Genomic DNA, 14,980 nt, shown 5'->3' with positions numbered 1-14,980 from the left:
CTACCTCAGGAAACCAAACCAAACCAAATTAAAAATATATATATAATACACACAGACTGTTCATATGCAAAGTACAACTACCTTAATAGGTATTAAATGAACTTTTTAAAAATCAAAGAATCAGTTATATTAATCCTATTAAACCTTTTTTTCCTATTTTTATTTGAGAAAGTCGGGGGGTGGGGGGGGAGAGAAAGAACAGGTGCATCAGGGCCTCCAGTGCTGCAAACTTCAGATGCATGCATCACTTTGTGCAATCTGGCTTATATGTGGGTCCTGGGGAATTGAACCTGGGTCCTCTGACTTTGCAGGCAAACATTTAACCATTAAGCCATCACTCCAATTCCCTATTTTGTTTTTTTCAAGGTAGGGTCTCACTGTAGCCCAGCCCTGGCCTTGAACTCAGAGCAATCCTATCTCTGCCTTCTGAGTGCTAGGATTAAAGGTGTGAGCCACTTCCCCAGCTAAATTAATATTTTATATATAGCTAAGGTAAAAGTGTAGCACCTATGAGTAAATTTAAGTGATTAATTTGTCTACAGAAGGCTTCCAACTAGAAGGAGGTCATTACTGGTGGGTAGATAAAATGCACTGAAGATTTACCTTTTGTGTTTGGGCTTTTGATGCCAAAGATGTCACTAGATAAATGGCTGCATCCTTGTGTTTCCAGTTGACAGATGGATTTTTTGCATACTCCTGGAGCATGGAATTAACATAACCAGAGAAGATTCCTGTCACGGGTCCTTCAAAAAACTTGCATAATCCTCGAACAAGATCACAAGCAGCCCTACGTCTAGTATCAATATCTATAAAAGCAAAAGAAAATATATCTTGGAAGAAGCAACCACAAACCAAATTATAAACCAATCCAGTCTATAGAAAAAGAACTTGTAAGCAACAAATGAAAAATCACGCTTTCCTTGTAAGAAACACGAAATGAGAACAAAACTGAAGAGGTCATACAACCATCACAAATATTACTTAAAAGAATATTAAGATTTTTTTTCAGTCTGTGATTAAAAGAGATGTACAAGTTAATGAAAGCCAGATGAGAACATACTCATCATTTAGGAGAAAGAGAATGCCCTCAAAACAGACATGTAAGACTGAGCTAAAGATTACATGCATACCAGAGCCTTCCAGATCTCTGCGTATGTACTCCTCAGAATTGTCCTCAAAGGCCTCTTCATCTGCCGCTGTGAGAAAACAAGTCATATATATAGAGAACTGCCTTTGTTCTATACATAAGCATTCCATCTTACTACTGGTTCACATCCTCTAAACTACCACCCAGATCAGGCAGATCCCTCAGTTATAACATGACTGTAAGTACAGTTTCTTTAGAACACACTTTCACTTTCAAATGTTAAAAGTGAATGTTGGGCATGATGGTACACATCTTTAATCCTAGCACTTGGGAAGCAGAGGTAGGAGCATCGATGTGACTTTGAGGCCACCCTGAGACTACATAGTGAATTCCAGGTAAGCCTGAGCTAGAGTGAGACCCTACCTTGGGGGGGGGGGGGAGTGAAAGTTAAGGGCTAGAGAGGTGGCTTAGCTGTTAAGGTGCTTGTCTGCAAAGCCAAAGGATCCTGGTTCGATTCTCCAGGATCCATGTAAGCCAGATGTACAAGGTGATGCATGCATCTGGAGCTCGTTTGCAGTGGCTACAGGCCCTAGTACGCCCATTCTCTTTCACTCTCTACCACTTTATCACTCACATAAATAAATAAAATATACTTTAAAAAAAGAATGTTATGGTCAATCTAGGGACACTTTCTTTTTGTTTTTGGTTTTCCGAGGTAGAGTCTCACTATATCCCAGGCTGACCTAGAATTCACTCTATAGTCTCAGGGTGGACTCGAACTCACAGCAATCCTCCTACCTCTGCCTCCCAAGTGCTGGGACTAAAGGCGTGCGCTACCACGCCCGGCCTTAGGGACACTTTCTATTTTACCAGATGAGGGCATTCAAAAACAAAACAAAAACAAGTACAAGGGCTGGGGGGATGGCTTAGTGGTTAAAGATGCTTGCTTGCAAAGCCTTCTGGCCCAGGTTTGATTCCCCAGTACCCACATACATCCAGACCCACAAAGTGGTGCATGTGTCTGGAGTTTGTTGGCAGTGGCAAAAGGTCCTGGTACATCTGTTCTCTCCTCCCCTCAAATATAAAGATATTAAAAACAGTGATGGGGGCTGGAGAGATGGCTTAGCAGTTAAGCACTTGCTTGCACAGCCTAAGGATCCTGGTTTGAGACTCACTTCCCCAGGACCCACGTGAGCCAGATGCACAAGGTGGCGCATGCATTTGGAGTTTGTTTGCAGTGGCTGTAGGCCCTGGTGCGCCCACTCTCTTTCTGTCACTCTCAAATAAATAAATCTTAAAACAAACAAACACACACAGTGGTGCATGCCTTTAATCCTAGCACTTGGAGGCAGAGGCAGGTGGATCGCCATGAATTTGAGGCCACCCTAAGAATGCATAGTGAATTCCAGGTCAGACTGAGCTAGAGTGAGACCCTACCTTGGTAAACAAACAAAAAAAGAGAGCCAGGCATGGTGGTTTGGTGGTACACGCCTTTAATCCCAGCATTTGGGAGGCAGAGGTAGGATTGCTCTGAGTTTGAGGCCACCATGAGACTACATAATAAATTCCAGGTCAGCCTAGGCTACAGCAAGACTCCACCTCGAAAAACAAAACAAGCAAACAAGCAAAAAAAATCCCAAAAAACAACAAAAAGAGGGGGAGCTGGAGACATGCTTAGAAGTGAAGGCAGTTGTCTATAAAGCCTAAGGAACCAAGGTTTGCTTCTCCAGTACCCATGTAGGCCAGATGCACAATGATGTATGCACAATGCATGCATGTGGAGTTTGTTTGCAATGGCTGGAGGGCCTAGCATGGCCAGCCACTCTCTATACCTATCTACTTCTTTCTCTCTCGAATAAGTAAATAAAATATTTATTAAAAAATTGTAAACAAAGCCAGGTGTGGTAGCACACACCTTTAATCCCAGCACTTGGGAGGCAGATGTAGGAGGATCACAGAGTTCAAAGCTACCCTAAGACTACATGGTAAATTCCAGGTCAGTCTGAGCTAGACTGAAACCCTAACTCAAAAAACCAATAAATAAATAAAAACAATGACAAGCAGGGAAGATGTTTTCAGAATAAAGATCTTGTCCTTTAAATGTAATTTAAAAAAACACAAAGGAAATGAAAACCTTACATTTCACTGTGTTCAGTTTCCTGTGTTCCAGCTGAGTGCTGGAAAACCACTGATCTAATCATTACTGTGCTATGAAACATGATCCCTTCCCCCTTCACTCCTTGCTCTTCATAACAAGGAGAGGTAGATACAAACCCAATCTCATTAAGCTAGGCTGACTTTCCACTGTGTATATATGATAACAGTTGCCAATCACTTCTACTCAACTACTTACTTAAGTGGCTATGTGTGTTGGTGAAGCAACAATCATACAAAATACTAAAGAGAAATTTCACTCATTTGAGATCCTGCATATTTCCCAACTAATTCATTATGTAACAAAGGCTGGCCGTGAACTCCTGTTTCTTGAGTCTCCACCTCCCAAATGCTGAGATGCTAGGTCCCACCATTCCCAGAGTCCCAGTTATCACTTTTAAAAACTAAGCTTTTGCTCCCCTGAAAAAGCTTTCCACTTTGCATAATTACCTCTAAATTCCATGTTAGGCACAATAACTTTTTCACAAATGCTTGTCAGCGTGTTCTGGTCCTCAAAAAGATTCTTATAATGTGGTCTCTCACAAACTGAAGCCAGAAATTGAATTGCGTTACTTACCAACTGAAATAAAACACACAGAAGTATTTTAAAAGCAAACAGTCTATTTCTTGTGTAATAGGAAAGGAGTACCTTCTGTCTCCACCATCATCTTACCAAATCATATTTAACCTCTTGACCTGTTGTAACCAGTAAGTTCCAGATGGCTGTGACAAAGCGAGGCAGGTACCTTTGAAACTCTTCATCATACTTCTGTGCATAGAGGGCTGCGTTATCACAGATCTGGGATTTTAAGAGTTCCAGTAAGCCGGCTTCCTCTTCATCCTCATAGAAAAAAAGGAAAAACTCAAAACATATACATGCAAGGCTACATTTCCTCATGAGACTTTTTAAACTTTAAATCTGAACCAATTATTGTAAACCCTACATCTTTACCACCATAATAAAGGCTTTCAAATGATTACATGAACAGTAACTCAAAACTTTTCTGAACAAGGGCCATCAGACTTTCAGGCTTTGCAAGCGAGCTGCTTTAACTGCTGAGCTCCCCCCCCTCCATTTTTTTGTTTTTTTGAGGTAGGGTTTTGATCTAGCTCAGGCTGTCCTAGAACTCACTATGTATCTCAGGGTGATCTTGAATTTGCCACAGTCCTAGTTCTGCCTTCTGGGTGCTGTGATTAAATGCTTGCGCCACCACACCCAACTTCCCATCCCTTTTATTGAGGCAGGGTCAAGGGTAACCTAGAAACTACTCTGTAGCCCAGGCTGGTCTTGGACACAGGGCAGTCCTCCCACCTCAGCCTCCTGAGTACTCCTTTGTTTGTATTGTTTTAAATTTTACTTATTTATTTATTTGACAGAAACAGGCAGAGAATGACTTTAAAAAAAAATTATTTAGCTGGGTGTAGTGGTGCACGCCTTTAATCCCAGCACTCAGAAAGCAGAGGTAGGATGATCGCTGGGAATTTGAGGCCATCCTGAGACCACATAGTGAATTCCAGGTCAGCCTGGGCTAGAGTGAGACCTACCTCAAAAACAAAAATGAACAAACAAAAAATTACTGGGCGAGAGGCAGAGGATGGGCACATCACAACCTCTAGCCACTGCAAATAAACTACAGATGTATGTGTCACCATGTATATCTGCCTTATGTGGGTACTGGGCAATTGAACCTGGCCTTTAAGCTTTGCAGGCAAGCACTTTAACCACTGAGCCGTCTCTCCAGACCTTTTATTTTTGTGCGTGTGTGTATTTTATAGACAGAGTCTAAATATGTAGCTCAGGCTGGTCTCCAAGTCCTCATCTTCCTCCCTCCACCTCCCAAGCACTAGAATTACAGGCCTGCACCATCCCACACATAGCTTCCCACAAATTCTCAAGTTGAATAAAGCCTTTTCCTTTGGTTGCTGAATCACAAAGTATTCCACCTCTCTTTCTTTCTCTACACACACACTCTCCTATGGAAGCTTGAACCCTAAAACCTGTCCTCAACTATTTTTTTTTTTTCATGGTAGGGTCTCTCAGTCTAGCTCCCGCTCACCTGGAATTCATTATGTAGTCTGAAGGTGGCCCCAAACTCACTGGCAATCCTCCTACCTCTGCCTCCCAAGTAATGGGACAAAAGGTATATGCCACCATGCTTGGCTTATCTCCAACTTTTTTGTTTGTTTTTTCCAAGGTAGGGTCTCACTCTAGCCCAGGCTGACCTGGAATTCACTATGGAGTCTAAGGGTGGCCTCAAACTCACAGCGATCCTCCTACCTCTGCCTCCCGAGTGCTGGGATGAAAGGCGTGAGCCACCACGCCTGGCTTGTCTGCAACTTTTTAAAAAATTTTTATTAGCATTTTCCATGATTATAAAAAAATATCCCATGGTAATTCCCGCCCCCCCACTTTCCCCTTTGAAATTCCATTCTCCATCATATTACCTCCCCATCTCAATCATTGTACTTACATATATACAATATCAACCTATTAAGTACCCGCCTCCCTTCCTTTCTCTTCCCTTTATGTCTCCTTTTTAACTTACTGGCCTCTGCTACTAAGTATTTTCATTCTTACGCAAAAGCCCAATCATCTGTAGCTAGGATCCACATATGAGAGAGAACATGTGGCGCTTGGCTTTCTGGGCCTGGGTTACCTCACTTAGTATAATAATTGTCTGCAACTTTTTAACATTATGTTACGTTATTATGTTATGAATTAACATGTCTGCTACACTATACCATACAATGCCTCATAACCATACCTAAACAAAAAAATGCTGCAAGAATCGCATGAATATTCTGGACATATAATATTAAATAACAGTCTGGATCACAGGTTAGCCACCTGCAATCTGCAGGCCAAATCTATCATGCTTCTATTTTTGTAATCATTTAATAAAACAGCCACAGGCAAGAGAGATGGTTCAGTGGTTAAAGGCGCTTACTTGCAAAGACTGATAGCCCAGGTCCAAGCCCCCAGTATCTATGTAAAAAGCTAGTTATGCCGGGCATGGTGGCGCACGCCTTTAATCCCAGCACTCGGGAGGCAGAGGTAGGAGGATCACCATGAGTTCGAGGCCACCCTGAGACTCCATAGTGAATTCCAGGTCAGCCTGGGCTAGAGTGAGACCCTACCTCGAAAAACAAAAAAAAAAAAAAAAAAAAGCTAGTTATACAAAGTGTTACAGAAGTGTGGAGTTTGTCTGCAATGCTAAGAGGCCCTGGCATGCCCATATTCACTGCTCTCAAATAAATAAATAAATATTAAAAGAACAACAACAAAAATGTGTCCATTCTTTGAAAGAAAAAACAACTTTGTATTTATTATTTGCAAGCAGAGAGAGAGAGAGAGAGAGAGAGAGAGAGAGAGAGAGAGAATGGGATGCACCAGGGTCTCCAGCTACAGCAAACCAACTCCAGATGCATGTGCCACTTTGAGTATCTGGGTATTGGGGAATGGAAACCCAGGTTGTTACCTTTGCAGGCAAGCATCTTAACCACTAAGCCATCTCTCCGGCCCCCATTCTTTTATAGAAAGGGGTAAAGAGGAGTGAGGGAAGGTTTTTTGTTTTGTTTGCTTTTCCAGGTAGGGTCTCACTCTATCCCAGGCTGACCTGGAATTCACTGTGTAGTTTCAGGATGACCTTGAGCTCACAGTGATCTTCCTACCCGTCTCCCGCGTGCTGGGATTAAAGGCGTGCACCAACATGCCTGGCTTTGGCTCATTATTTACCCAATTTGTAAGCAATATCTAACAGTTCTTCCATATTATAACTACTTAGTACTCAACAAAGACTCTATGGCTCCACAAAGTGGAAAATAATAATATCTGGCTTGTTACACAAAAAGTTTAGCTGGGTGTGGTGGCGCATGCCTTTAATCCCAGCACTCTGGAGGCAGAGGTAGGACGATTGCCATGAGTTTGAGGCCACCCTGAGACTACATAGTTAATTCCAGGTCAGCCTGAGCCCCTACCTTGAAAAACCAAAAAGTTTAACAACCCCAACCAAAATCACCACACTGGAACTAGAGATGGCTTAGTGGTCAAGGAACTTGCCTCCAAAGCCCAAGTACCCAGGTTCGATTCCCACATAAAGCCAGATGCACAAGGTGGCTCATGCATTTGGAGTTCATTTGCTGTGGCTAGAGGCCCTGGAATGCTCATTCTCTCTCCTCTTTCTCCATAAATAAATCAATAAACAAAACATATTTTTAAAAACCCACCACAATGAGGACCAAATTACTAGAGAATAGAAATACTCCCTGACAAGGTATAAAGGTAAGGTAATGGGTGTTGTGTAGTAAAATGATACACATGACCAATTGGGCAAACAGCTCCCTGCAAGAATCTAACACGGGACATTTCTATTAGAATCATGTGAAAATAAAAATTTTGTTTTCTGAAGTATTCCCCCTCAACACTAGTGAAATGAAATAAAATAAAATTTTTGTTTGTTTTTTCAAGACAGGGTCTCATTGTAGCCCAGGTTGACTGATCTTCAACTCAGGAGCATCTTCCTACCTAGGCCCTCCAAGTGCTGGGATGATAGGTATAAGCCACAACATCCAGCTCCAAATACATTTTTGGATGTGGTTTTGGACCCAGGACGTGTGAATGCTCTGCAATGTTTCCCACTAAGTTATACCTCCAGGCCCGAAACCAAGGTCAAGGAAGGATAAATACTAGGCAATGCTTTTAAATATTTACATCTGGGGCTGGGGAGATGGCTCAGTAGATGCCTGCCATGGTACTTGAGTACCTGAGTACAAATCCTTACATCCCAAACAGAAGCCAGAGGCTGCGGCATGAATGCTCCTGTATTCATGAACAAATGAGCGCGCGCGCGCGCGCGCGCGCACACACACACACACACACACACTCTCTCTCTCTCTCTCTCTCTCAATAAATGTTTACCTTCTTCCCCCCAAACCCCGTCTTTTTTTTTCTTCAACATAGATTTGCTCTAGCCCAGGCTGACCTGGAATTCACTCTGTAGTCCCAGGCTGGTCTTGAATTCACAGCTATACTCCTACCTATGCCTTACAAGTGCTGGGATTAAAGGCATATACCACCATGCCCGGCAAAAAATACTTAAAAACAAAAACAAACAAACAAAAAAAAAACTTACATCAGTTTGGAGAAGCTTGTTGTCCAATGTTAAGAGGGTATGAAAATTGTTCATCCAGGTTTCCATATTGTCTTCAAAAAATTCAGGAAGATCCTAAAGAATAATCTTACTTAAGACTTTCATTAAAACAAACAAATACATCATTTTAACAACCTTCCCACACATCAAAAATTTGGCACATGCCTTTAGGCTCAAATCCAGCCTTTTTAGTCTGAGATTACCTGTTGTTACAATTCCATAGTAGCTGAGTGATACAATCTGACTTCTGTCCTATTTCTCCTACGCCTTGACCACTACTTCCTGTCTAAACTAAACCCCTGCCCTGTTTTTTTGTGGTGGTTTTCTTTGAGGTAGTTTCAGTCCAGGTTGACGTGGAATTCACTATGCAGTCTCAAATTCATTGTGATCCTCCTACCTCTGCCTCTCAAGTACCGGTATTAAAGGCGTGTCTTATAAAAAACTGCTTTCTCTCTTTTCTTCTGTCTTTTTTCTTCTGAGATAGGGTTTTACTCTAGCTCAGGCTGACCTGGAATTTCCTATGTAGTCTCAGGGTGGCCTTGAACTCTTCGCCAACCTTCCTACCTTTGCCTCCCAAGTGCTGGGATTAAAGGCCTGCACCACCATGCCTGGCCTAAAACTGCTTTCATAATGAGAAACAAAAGGAACAGGACTGAGTCCTCCCGCCTGTTCCTCTGGCTGGAGCAATAACTCATCAAGAGTTTCACTTTCCCAACTTCTCTTAATTCAAAAGTACTATTCACTTAAATAAGGATTTTTTCAAACTGCTGTCCAGTTCAACAATAATGTGGGATCTATCATTTGGTTTAGCAGTAACAGTCTCCTACTACCATAAGAAAACATAACTTCCTTTTGGGAACTGTTCTCCCTACCACTGCCAATATAATCACGTTATGAGGATAAGTACAGGTACTGGCTACAAACAATGAAATCAATCTGCATAAATTATTACCCATTTCTGGGCCCTGAGCTTTGAATTGTAATGATTCTAAAACAGAAAGAATGACTAGAGCCTACTAACTCAGTAACACAGTGATAGGTATTTTCTGATCTAATTAACTATGAAATGCCATTGATTCTTTGTCCCTTCAAAGCCTTTAATTTCAGCCGTCTGGTTCCCTGAAAGGTCTTTAATGTAATAAATACCTCTGTATAAAGTAGCCAAGGAACCCTAACCAAATTGTGTCCCCCATACTAATATCTTTATATATGAACCACAAAAGGCCTCAGAAATGATTCCTCTGTGCCTTCAATTAAACTGTGTACAGAGTGACCAAAAAAAGTAAGGGGTGGGGTTTCTCTAACTTATTGGACACAAAGGAACTCAACCTTTCCCTAGCCATGAGCATCTTAAGAGACCCTGTGGAGAGGAAAATTAAAAGAGGGAAAATATTTTTTTCAGAAACAGTGTTAGAAAAGAAGACCTTTCTAAGTGGACTGCATACTTAAAACGAGTAAAAAGAAAGAATCAAAAGCAAGAAATTAAGTGAAGCTTACCTGGAAGTTTAAACTATAGAACAATTTTGAGATCAGGATCAAGGACGAGAAAAGAATCCTCAGGGCAGAGGCATCATTAGCATGGGTATTGCACAGCTCAATGGTGGCCTTGAAAAAGAATTCAGGGCATAGTTATAGTGTGTCATAAAGCAAGCATACTGCTCTTAGGGGGCCTTTAAATAGTAAAATATATTCTTTTAAAAGATTCTGAAACCGGGCTTGGCGGTGTATGCCTTCAATCACAGCACTTGGGAGGCAGAAGTAAGAGAATCACAGTGAACTGAGGCCACCCTGAGACTACACAGTGAATTACAGGTCAGCCTGGGCTACAGCAAGACCCTACCTCAAAAAAACAAAACAAAACAAAAAAAAAAAAACCAAAGGAAAGGGGAGGGAAGTATCATGGTTTATTGTAAGTATAGAAGTTGTCAATAAAAAAATATATATCTATATAAAAAGGTGAGCTGGAGAAATGGTTTAGCCATTAAACACTTGCCTGTGAAGCCTAAGGACCCCAGTTCAAGGCTCGATTCCCCAGGACCCACGTAAGCCAGATGCACAAGGTGGTGCATGCATATGGAATTAGTCTGCAGTGGCTGAAGGTCCTGATGCACCCATTCTCTCTCTCTATCGCTCTCAAATAAATAAATAAAATTCTAAAAAAAAGGAAAACGAGGGGAAAAAAGAACTTTCCATATAGTAGAATTACACCACAATGTGGTTCTGGCAAGGCTGTCTAATGGTACAGAAGATAGATATTAATTAGTGGTGCATGCCTTTAATCCCAGCACTTGGGAGGCAGAGGTAGGAGAATTGCAGTGAGTTTGAGGCTACCTTCAGACTACATAATGAATTCCAGGTCAACCTGGGCTAGAGCAAAACCCTACCTCAAAAAACAAAAGATTCTAAAAAATAAGCCAAAGTGTTTAAGTTGTCTGTAACAGTACTCCTAAAAATCTAATATTCTGAACACCTTTTCAATCACCTATGAACATATAAAACTGGTGCTATGTGCTCTCATTTTTCTATCACTTTATACAGGTTTCTAACTGTTCACTACCCTAACTACATTAACAGGGTTATCATCAAACTGTATACAGACCAGGCCTGATGGCACATGTCTTTAATTCCAGCACTTGGGAGGCAGACAGGCAGGAAGATTTTCTACTCTGCACCGAGTAGCTAGTCTAGAGTTCAGTGAGAGACCCTGTCTCCAAAAGATAAGGTGGTTGGAGGGGCTGGGGAGTTGGCTCAGCAGTTAAAGGTCCTTACAGGCTTACAAAGCCTGCTTACCCTGATTCAATTCTCTTTAGGCACCCAAGTAAAGCTGAATGTGAAAAGTGGTTCAAGCTTCTGACATTCTTTGCAATGGCAAAAGACCCTGGCATAACTTCACAAACATGCAAATATATTCTAAAAAGGTGGAAAGGGATAAGAGTAAGGGGGGGGGGGGAGACATGACCAAAAATACAGTATATACCTGCATGAAATTCTCAAAATGAAAATAAGGGAGCCTAGAAAGATAGTTCAGTGGTTAAGGTGCTTATATGCAATGCCTAATGGCCAGGGACTGATTCCCCAGTACCATGTAAAGTCAGGTGCACAAAGTGGTGCATGCACCTGGAGTTTGTTTGCAGTGGCACTATGCTCTGGTGTGTCCACTGCCTCTCTCTGCTTGCAAATAAATAAGGCAGAAGAGTGACTGAAGACACCTGAAACTGACCTTGGACTTCTACCCATGTGCACAAACATGCATGTTCAACCCCACACATACATACACAGGCAAAAATAAACTAACAAATAAAATAAGGAGTTCTGCCCTGCAAAGGACATAGGATTCTGTGGCTCTCTTCAGCCCCTCCCCACCTTTACATCTATGAAATGGTTTGATTACAAAACCATAATAATAATAATAATGATAATAATAATAATAATAGTGGTTATCATGTCTGAAGAGTAAGAGCTATGTGAGAATTTAACTTTCTGCTTGTATGTGTAATGTGGTACATACATGCACCCCATGCACTTGCCCACTGCAGGGAGATGCTCACAGGTGGTGGCGACAGAGCAGATTGCCTGGTATCCTGTTCTATCACTCTTCCACCCATTCTTATTCTGAGTTTGAGTCTCTCACTGATACTGGAAGGTGCTAGTTTTGTGAGTCCAAGTGGATTTTTTCATCTTTGCTCCCCTGGGACTGGGATTACAGGCGTGCATGGCCATACCCATTTTCTGGAGGGGTCTGCACACTGCAAAACAGTATGGAATAACTGGATTCTATATATGGTAAAAATATTGCCAGGTGGGGCTGGCGAGATAGCTTAGTGGTTAAGCGCTTGCCTGTGAAGCCTAAGGACCCTGGTTCGAGGCTCAACTTCCCAGGATCCACGTTAGCCAGATGTGCGAGGGGCCGCACACATCTGGAGTTCGTTTGCTGTGGCTGGAGGCCCTGGCGCACCCATTCTCTCTCTCTGTCTGTTTACCTCTTTCTCTGTCTGTCGCTCTCAAATAAATAAATAAACAATAAAAAAACTTAAAAAAAAATATTGCCAGGTATAGTAGTGCATGCCTTAGTCCGAGCACTCAGAAGGCTGAGGTAAGAGAATCACCATGAGGGCTGGAGAGATGGCTTAGCAGTTAAGCGCTTGCCTGTGAAGCCTAAGGACCCCGTTCGAGGTTCGGTTCCCCAGGTCCCATGTTAGCCAGATGCACAAGGGGGCGCATGCGTCTGGAGTTCGTTCGCAGAGGCTGGAAGCCCTGGCACGCCCATTCTGTCTCTCTCCCTCTATCTGTCTTTCTCTCTGTGTCTGTCGCTCTCAAATAAATAAATAAAAATTAAAAAAAAAAAGAAAAGAGAATCACCATGAACTCCAGATTAGCCTGGGCTACAATGAGACCCTGCTTCAAAAAACAAAAACAAAACAACCCCAAAATTCATCTCTTTAGAGACATATAGTCACTTATTTGGGTAAAATGATATAGTTTCTGTTAATGCTTTTTATTTATTTATTTATTTTTTGTTTTTTTGAGGTAGGGTCTCATTCTAGCCAAGGCTGACCTGAATTCACTATGTAGTCTCAAGGTGGCCTCGAACTCTCAGCAACCCTTCTACCTCTGCTTCTCCAGTGCTAGGATTAAGGCGTACACCATCATACCCAGCTTTTTTTTTTTTTGGTTTTTCGAGGTAGGGTCTCACTCTGGCTCAGGCTGACCTGGAATTCACTATGTAATCTCAGGGTGGCCTTGAACTCTCGGCGATCCTCCTACCTCTGTGCTGGGATTAAAGGCGTGTGCCACCACGCCCGGCAGCTCTTTTGTTTTTTGAGGTAGGGTCTCGTTTAGCCTAGGCTGACCTGGAATTCACTATGCAGTCTCTGGCTGGCCTTGAAATTACAGTGACCCTCCTACCTCTGTCTCCTGGATGCTGGAATTAAAAGTGTGTGCCACCGGGCCCGGCTGCCTTTTTAATTTTTATATTTATTTGCACGTGTATGTGTGTATGGACGACCCCCCCCACCCGCCCAACATCTCCTGTTGCTGTAAACAAACACCCACTGGGCTTTACATGGGTGCTGAGAAACTGAACCCAGGCTGACAGGCTTTGCAATCAAGCACCTTCAATCACTGATCCATCTCTCTATCCCCTAATATATTGTTTAGGTTTTGCTTTTATTACTACAAAAGTAAGGGAGCAGATCTAGAAAAATGTCAGTAATTATTAGTACTTGTATAACATGAGACTTTATTACAATATCGTCTCTATTTCTATGGAGACTTAAAATTTTGTTTTACAATAAATACTGCTCTACCAAGTAAAATTTCAAAGTATTCTCTGAAAACTATACAAGTACAAAAGCAACTTGAAATACTAGGTCATTTTCAACTATCATCAAGACATCATTCCATACCTTAAATAGATTAGTCAAAGGCAAAGCAAAGGCATCCAAAACAAGTTTAATTTCAGTCCATAACTCGTTTGACTTAAACTCATGACGATATCTAGAAAATCATAAAGAAGGTGAATGTACACGTCTTCTGTTTTCTCAGTTTAGGTCTTCAACGCCATATGCTGACCACAGGGCTTCCTGAATTCAACGGGAATTCTTGGTTTTCTTTTTAAAGGAGTGAAGCCTAATTCACATCCAACAAGGTAGCATGGAGATTAGCATTTGGCTTGTGAAGAAGCAAATAGTAATGGACTGAATGGCATGTATTCCAGTCTAGGCTGTTTATGTTCAAAGAAGTAATATGTAACAGAACTAGTCACACAAATAAAGCTTGAAGGCTTGAGTTTGATTTCCCAGTACCCATGTAAGGCCAGATGCACAAAATGGCACATGGGTTTGGAGTTCATTAGCAGTGACACTAGGCCCCAGCATTCCCATTCTCATTCTCTCTCTCTGCTTGCAAATAAGTAATTTTTAAAAAAAGACTGAATTTGAACATCAGTACCTTTTAAATAATGAGTGTGCTGTACGAAGGACTCCATTAATAACATGGAAATCTCCACTCTGAAAGCGATTCACCATTTCTGTCAACAGGTCAGGCCATTTCTGAGGGAAATCTTCTCTGCCAATAATGCTAATAGCATCGCTCAACTAGGGAAGGAAAAGCTTAATGAGACAGGAGACCCTTGTGAAGGACCCCCAGGGGCAGTAGTACATTACCTGTTTCTGGATCTGCTCAGGGCTGCTCAGCATCAAGTGTACTATGTTGGCTTTAATGGCTACTCGGTCAGCTTCACAAATTTTGTTTGGTTCATCTTCAACCTAAAAGCAAGAAATAAATAAGCATATAACATGATAGCCAGTCTCACATCACATCTATGTAGAGCCAGATGCAAGGTAGTCAGCATTATCTGTGATTCCAAGGTGCCTGCAACAATGGGACAGGGAGCCAGGAACATCTGAAGCCCATGAGTCAACTAGACTGGCCATTGTTTGCAGTAGCAAGAGATCCTGTCTCAAAGAAAGTAGAAGAGGGGTGCAGATAATGAGGTTGTCCTGACTTGCCTCACACACTCAGAGATCAATATATGCAAGCTTGAAAAAGCTTGAAACTGATTCTCACCTTAAATCAAAGATCTTTTCTA

The 14,980-nt window shown here is 41.9% G+C and overlaps 1 protein-coding gene across 1 annotated transcript in view; it reads right to left on the bottom strand.

The window, feature by feature from the left end:
- The window catches only part of Cse1l (chromosome segregation 1 like), a 47,716-nt gene that overhangs the window by 18,991 nt on the left and 13,745 nt on the right, over positions 1 to 14,980 (bottom strand). The window contains exons 4-12 of the mRNA XM_004663880.3: positions 14,556 to 14,657; positions 14,341 to 14,486; positions 13,797 to 13,887; positions 9,889 to 9,996; positions 8,374 to 8,466; positions 3,915 to 4,082; positions 3,692 to 3,821; positions 1,131 to 1,196; positions 604 to 806 (exon numbers count right to left, since the gene is read on the bottom strand). Coding sequence (XP_004663937.1) covers positions 604 to 806; positions 1,131 to 1,196; positions 3,692 to 3,821; positions 3,915 to 4,082; positions 8,374 to 8,466; positions 9,889 to 9,996; positions 13,797 to 13,887; positions 14,341 to 14,486; positions 14,556 to 14,657 — 1,107 coding nt within the window. The remainder of the gene's footprint in view (positions 1 to 603; positions 807 to 1,130; positions 1,197 to 3,691; positions 3,822 to 3,914; positions 4,083 to 8,373; positions 8,467 to 9,888; positions 9,997 to 13,796; positions 13,888 to 14,340; positions 14,487 to 14,555; positions 14,658 to 14,980) is intronic.

The sequence above is a fragment of the Jaculus jaculus genome, chromosome 8, assembly GCF_020740685.1.
Source record: "Jaculus jaculus isolate mJacJac1 chromosome 8, mJacJac1.mat.Y.cur, whole genome shotgun sequence".
NCBI lineage: Eukaryota > Metazoa > Chordata > Mammalia > Rodentia > Dipodidae > Jaculus > Jaculus jaculus.
This window is presented reverse-complemented; position numbering and strand designations above follow the sequence as displayed.